The 6,941-nt window shown below is 41.5% G+C and overlaps 1 protein-coding gene across 2 annotated transcripts in view; it reads right to left on the bottom strand.

The window, feature by feature from the left end:
* Positions 1 to 2,126: 2,126 nt before the first annotated feature.
* The window catches only part of DYM (dymeclin), a 193,211-nt gene continuing 188,396 nt past the window's right edge, over positions 2,127 to 6,941 (bottom strand). For both annotated transcript variants that reach the window (XM_063295837.1, XM_063295838.1), the window contains one exon: positions 2,127 to 3,271. In XM_063295837.1, coding sequence (XP_063151907.1) covers positions 3,122 to 3,271 — 150 coding nt within the window. In that variant the 3' untranslated portion in view covers positions 2,127 to 3,121. The remainder of the gene's footprint in view (positions 3,272 to 6,941) is intronic.

Genomic DNA, 6,941 nt, shown 5'->3' with positions numbered 1-6,941 from the left:
TGCAGTGTTTCTCAACCTCAGCAACCTGAAGATGTGCAGACTTCAACATCTAGAATTCCCCAGCCAGCACGCTTGGAGTTGAAGTCCATGCATGTTAAAGTCGCTGTGGTTGAGAAACATCGATCTACTGCAAAGCCCTTCTTCAAGGATACAGGTAGTTCTTGGTTAATGATGGTAATTGGAACTGGGAACTCTGTCGCTAAAGGATGCAGTCATAAAGCGCGGTATCACGTGACTGTGCTGACTTCAGTGGCAGTTCCAGCTGCGGCCGTTAGGTGAATCCCGTATGGCTGTTAGGCGCAATGTCACGTGATCCCCATTTGCGAGGTCTTGCTGGCTGCCTCATTGACTCTGCTTGTCAGAAGCCGGCAGTGAAGCTTGCAAATGGCAAACAAGTGACCGTGGGGACACTGTGACGGCTGCAACTTCAAGGACCGGTTGTAAGTCTCCTCATTCAGCACTGTTGTAACTTCAAACCATTGCTGAACAAATGGTCATCAGCCAAGGACTACCTGTACTACTGAGAAAAATATTAAAGAAATATAACCAGTGGCATGTAGCATTTGCAGTGGATGGGCACTTCTTTGATGGGATCTTCTATTTGCCTCAAGATGGAACCAGCATGCTGTGGGGTGACAGTGCTGGACTAGGAGTGGGGAGACCCAAGCTGGGGTTGCCCCTTAGGCATGGCCTTGGGCTGGTCCCTCCCTCTCAGCCCTCCTCAACATCGGGCTCTCCAACAAGCCAGTTGAAGAACAAACCCTTGTTGCATCATGTGCTGATAGCTTTGCCATTAAGAACTAGGTGAGTGCAGTGCAAAAATTAGCCAACACTGCAAATGCTAAGAAGGATCACAAGACATTCTGCTTCAATAAATCGTAAGGCAATGTGGAGAGCAGGGCCGCTGACGTTGCCTGTAATGATTTAACAAAACCCTGAGAACACAGCTAACAATTGCCAAGGCACCTGGTTGGAGAAAATGTATTTTAATAATTAAAATAAAATAAAATAAATGCAACTAACAAATAAAAAACTGTGATTTGCAGGCTTTCACAGTAGCTCAAAATCTTCCCTCTATGGTGGCTACTTCACCCTGTTCCACAGTCTGGATTGGAAGTTCAATGTTGTGAAAAGGTAATCAAAAAGGGGATATTTTCAATGAAAACACATTCTTGGGAGTTACTTACTTAGCTACTCATAAAACAAGAGTAAACTAAAGAGAATTACTGGATTGTTCATTTTTAACTTTCTCCTTAAGGGGAAATTGCAACCTTATAGGATTCCCAAGATGGACTCCCGAAGATGGTGCTTCATATTGTAAAGGCCAGAAACAAATATATAGGCCTGTCTTGGATTGCAGTTTCCATACATCACAAAGCTTTTGTATTGCTCCAAAGGGGCAATTATATCAAACCCCAACTTCTGTATAAGTCTCTTACTTTGGACTGTTCCAGTCCTAAGCTAGCTGTCCTACACTTCAAACACAAATAGCATTCTTACTCCAGAGGGAGCATTGTTCTTCAACCCTCAACAATTGGAAGTATGTGAACCTGTTTCCTGAGTGGTTTTGGCAGAGAACTTGAGACCAAGGTGGCCTTCTAGAGCGGGATTTCTCAACCTTGGCCACTTTAAGATGTGTGAACTTCAACTCCTGGTATTCCCCGGTCAGCTGGAAATACTGGGAGTTGGTCCACACATCTTGAAGTGGCCAAGGTTGAGAAATCCCGCTCTAGCGATCAGGGCTCCAGATTCCATTCACCTCTAAGGGTGCTTTAGAGGACGAACTCACACTTTGTCTGCAACTCTTTAAAGCATCTCGGTCTTTTCCCAGGCTGATGTGGCAGCTGCCGCAGGCAGCGTAAGAGCCTGAGAAAAGCCAAAGCTGCTTTAAAGAGTTGCAGACAGCTGCTACATTCATACCCCTGCATGCCCCAAATTTTTTTTCCCAAAGTGCGGCACAGCCCTGCTCAAAAAGCTTGACCTTCTCTCACACAGCCACTAAAAGTAATAGAATTCAGCCATTTCCAGCATCAGCTGTTCCGCTGAGGTTTGCTCAGGAAAAATATTCAACTGTTCTAATTTGTCATTTCAAATTGCCCCTTTCAAACATTGACTCTTCCACAGTATGCAGTCAACAGTCATTTATTTGAAGGAGAGGATTGCAGGAAATCTTATAATGAGTTCAGCTCATTTGACCAAGAGCTATAAAAGAAAAAGAAAATCCAAACACTGCATCAAATATTTCTCCTATTATCAGTCCACTTTTCAATTTTTAAAAAGCTGATGACTCAGTGCTCGTATTGCCGCATCCCCAAATCTGTCTCTGTGCAAAACTGAAGTCATACGCTCTGCAGTTATTTCTACATCTGCAGATGGAAATAAATATAATTGCATTTTAAGCTGCAACTTATCTGAAAGAAGTTTAAGAAGTATGTGTGTGTGTGCGTGTGTTGGGGGGTTGAGAAGTAGTGAAATTTTGGAGAAATCAACTTGTGTAATAGCACTCTTGAAACCACGAAGTGTGAGCTCTTAACCTTTTTAGACTTTTCTAGATACGGAGAGCGAGGAATGCCATTTTTAGTGCCTTCCAAAATGAAGCATTTTTTTTTGAAAATATTAACGCCACAAGATTAATTTAGACATTTCCATGACACACAGCATGAAAGGGGAACCAGCACTGCAAAGATCAAGTTTGAAGCCCACAGCAAAAGCCCGAAGGGGAGGAGATGTGCAGACACGCTTATAGAAAACATGAAGAAAATCAACTTGCAAATGCTGACTTCCCAAAACAAAATATATTTTCTCACATTTGCCCACTTTACATTATTTTTCTTTTTTCCAAAAGCTGATTGCTGTTGATATCTCACCTCGCATCGGGTGCTTCCAACCCAACAGCCAGCGCCAATGGAAAAACTGGCTCTTGGCTTTACAAATAGATAGATAAAGGTTAGCATATAATCTTATTGGAGTTCACGTGGTGTTCCAGATTCTAACATGCCCCCAAGAAAACAACAGTGGGACTGTACAATAGTAACAAGCATCCTTCTTAGGAGACCTCAGATGGAAAGGACACATTCTAGGAGAGGGTCTGGCAAGATAAACTTGCATTTCCTTCTGCCTTTCAACCCGAATCCCTGGTGAAAAGCTGGATATCTTGGGGGTTCCAATAAAGGGCCACGGCAGAGTTGTACACGAGGGACCAGACGTATGGGATGAAGAACTCCTCGGGCTGCTCCTCTTCCACATACTTGAACTTCAGCTCTGGGAATTTCTGCAAAGGAGAAAGAAGAGGGTCAGCAGAGAAAACAGGGAGGCCTCAAGGAGATGAGAAGTTGAAGAGCTTCTTCTAGGAAGCCAGGTTTGGTGACAGAGCAAGTCTTGATGGATTCCTCAGGTACTTTAGAAGCAAACCTGGAAAGTGAAGAAGGGACTGACTGCCATGGAACAGGTTTGTTCCATGTTCCAGGTGGAGCATAGCATTTAGAGTTCCTTTCACTCTCCTAATACTTCCCCATCGTCTATGGAAAAGGAAGAAGGACCAACCAGCCTTGAGTCGCGTGCATTGCCTCAGTTCTTGCTCGGCTTCTGCATCCCATTCCAGCATCCTGTGAACTCTGCCCAAACTCTATCCTTTGCAAAACACCCTGCACCCATGGGCGATTATTCACCACTTGGAAGAAAATGTTAAGAAGAAACTTCACATCCTGCTCTTCCCTGGTCTGGAGCCAACAGCCATTTCCTCTGTACCTTTGAGACAGTTTTTCTTCAAAGGTGGCAAGACTGCCAAATTTGCAATGACTGGAAAAAAGGGGCAGTTATCGGTTTTCTGGCAACTTTAGGAAGAATTATGCCTGTTTCTTTATGCGGGAATGGACTTAAAGGGAAAAAGAAACATTACTGAGCATCTCTCTGTTTCCTGTTTATTCTTTCCTTAATCTGATTTCTCAATTCTATATTGTGTCTGTGTCACTGGATTGGCAGGAGTTCAGATAAAAGCCACATTTCAGCAATTGTTTCGAAGGATAAACTACATCCCACTTTACAACTTACCAGGATGCAAAGGAATCTAAGGATAAGTAGTCATACTGTGACTTAAGCAAGGAAATGTTAGTAAAGACCTTGAGCCTTTTTGCCATTAATATTGGTCCCTGGAAGCCAGAATGTAGACTCTTGTGGGATTGAATTCCAAGATAAAGGAAGTCACTTTCTTTAGATGGTATACAAAGCCCTTCTTTTAAATCAGTGTTTCTCAACCTTGGCCACTTTAAGATGGGTGGACTTCAACTCCCAGAATTCCCCAGCTGGCATGCTGGCTGGGGAATTCCAGGAGTTGAAGTCCAGACTTCTTAAAAGTTGTCAAGGTTGAGAAAAACACTGCTCTAAATAAAGCATTATCACCATCTAAGTCCCTCATCTGGTTGTGAAGGACAGTCACCAAGCTTTTGATATACTAAGCCCACACTGAATTCTCAATAATTATGTCTAGGATGACCTATAAAAGGCAACCCCAAAGACCAGCACATCATCTGGAACTGCTGACTCTAGAAACATTCTCTCTAAAGGTGTGATTTAATCATGGCAACTCCCTTGGATTCCAGTAGAAAAGGTCTGATGACATCCTGGGTTCTGTTCTAATTTAAGAACTCATCAGAGACTTAACTCAGAATATACAGTTCACAAATCCGAAGCATAAATGCATGTACCTTTTATGCAAAGAACCCCCAATCACTTCAGACCAATTTAGAAGTTAATCTGTTCATTTAAAAAATACTTCGTTCCCTTTTCGGGGCCAAATTAAGCCTTGAAAAAGATGCCACCGTCAAATCATGTTTCTTCATACTTTTGCTAGGAGGTTGCCTAAAGGAGTTGTCTGAAACACTCCTAGAGATGGACCATGCCTGCAGAGTGCTTACATCAGAGGGTCCCTCCCCCGAGGATGATGAATTCCAAAGCAGATGTGCTACCTTTGCCTACTGCTCAGACACATTTAGGGACACAAAATGATCATCAGTGGCCAGAAAAATAAATGGAGAAGAAGAATGTTGATCTCAATCTCTCTCTCTCCTCCTAATTTTGTTCTTTTTAAAAAAGACAGGTTGATTCTGAAGCACATTGGTTGGGTTCAGGCAATACACTAAATCCTAAACATGGATTAACAAATCTCAATCAGCATGATTCGTGAGATGGGCGGCTGTATAAATATGATAAATAAATAAATATGTTCTAATAAGTAATAAATAGAAAAAAGAGAACTGGCTCCCCACAACCACAGCTACTCAACTCAATGTTAATTTGGTCTGTAGTATTGTGCAACCCAACCAATTAGTATTTTTGTGGTAAATACAATATATATTCCAGATCTATCCAAACAAGGAAAAAGCACCCTTGCTGTGGTGTCAAATACTGGAGAACTCTAGCCAATCTCACTTTCCAAGATGGAAAGCACCTGACAGATGATAATGGAGTCACTGATTTTATCAGACATTTTCCTAGACTGGAACGTATCCTGGGCTGGTTGCTTGTGACGAGTAATTATTGGCAGTCAAAATGCTCACCCCTCCTTATATCTCTACGACAATGTAGAGGTTGTGTGTGCAAATTAATACAGTGCTCTTTTAGCTCACCAAATCTAATAAAAAATATTCATTTGTGTGCCTACCATTCCTCATTGAAAACCAAGTGACAAAAAGTGATTTCTTTTGGCTAAATCTTGGATTATGGAATTATTTTAAAAAGATAAATGTAAATGGGAGTTACCTCTGAAAACAGCCTCTTGACCTCCAATAACTTTTTGCCCAACTATATCACTTATGAAATTTAAGTACTTAGATGCTTTATTTCATGCATGGATAGGGATGAAACTGGGTTTAATTCATATTTAAATATGAAGGAAACTAAATTGCATTTTCTAAACCAAAATGCAAAGTGGGAAGCTGTAATTCTTTGGGCCTTCAGATTTCTCTGCATTTTGCAATACAATACTCCAATTAAAAAAATATGCATTAAAGAAAATTGTACCTCAAAATATGTAGACATAGCAGAGGGAAATGCTTAAAAATCCACGTATTAGTAAAAATGTACACAAAAATCAAACATGACCATGGGCACAAAATGCATATAGATGCTCATGAAGTCTTTTGCAATCAATCAATCCCCCAAGCTCTGATGTGCAAACAGAATGAAAAGAGTTTATGTTTGAAAAAAATGCAGATAATTTAAAAAAACATCCATCCCTACTTGTAACATGTACACCTGTGAAGACACAGACGTGTCAGATGGAAAAATGCTGATGTGGGGAGGATTTCTCTCTTCATGCTAACCATGCTCTTCATAGCAGGCATGTGAAGTGTATCTCCTGGGCAACATTTTCCCCTTTAAAAATGAGAGAGACCCAACCGTAAGACAGTCTTGCCTAGCTGTGCCCTGAAAAAAGGGCTAGGTATTATCTGCACAATGACAGGAAACAGAAGACTTTCTCTTCATAGTGCTATGACATGGACCCTCTGGCACCAGCATCTATTTTGTACTATCCCCAAGACGGTGGGCTTTTTTTTTTCATTGGGGGGAGAAGTTTTAAGGGGAAAAATGGGTCCCTAGAGCATTGTAAACGGCAAAATCCTCAAGCTGATGGACCTTGGGCACCTCTGATCTAGGGTGCCACAAACCTTTGGCAAATGTACAGGATTACAGTTCATCATTAGGAGATCTTCTTGGACAAGAGAAATCAGCAAAAACAGCTGCTTCTTCATTAAAACAGTATAGCCTAAACATCAAAGAAGCAATCAATATAACATATTCTTTCCAAATTGAAACTCTTCTGCATATTTGCTGTCATGCACGTGAGTCAAAAGTACTTTTGATCCAACAAATCTAGGCCAGCCTAGGTCCCAGGCCTTCGTAATATTATTACTCCTTTAATCAACCACAGAGATTTCCCCTGT

This window comes from Candoia aspera, chromosome 2 (assembly GCF_035149785.1).
Source record: "Candoia aspera isolate rCanAsp1 chromosome 2, rCanAsp1.hap2, whole genome shotgun sequence".
In the NCBI taxonomy this organism is placed as follows: Eukaryota; Metazoa; Chordata; class Lepidosauria; order Squamata; family Boidae; genus Candoia; species Candoia aspera.
Note: the sequence above shows the minus strand (reverse complement) of the source record. Positions and strands in the feature narration are given on the sequence as shown.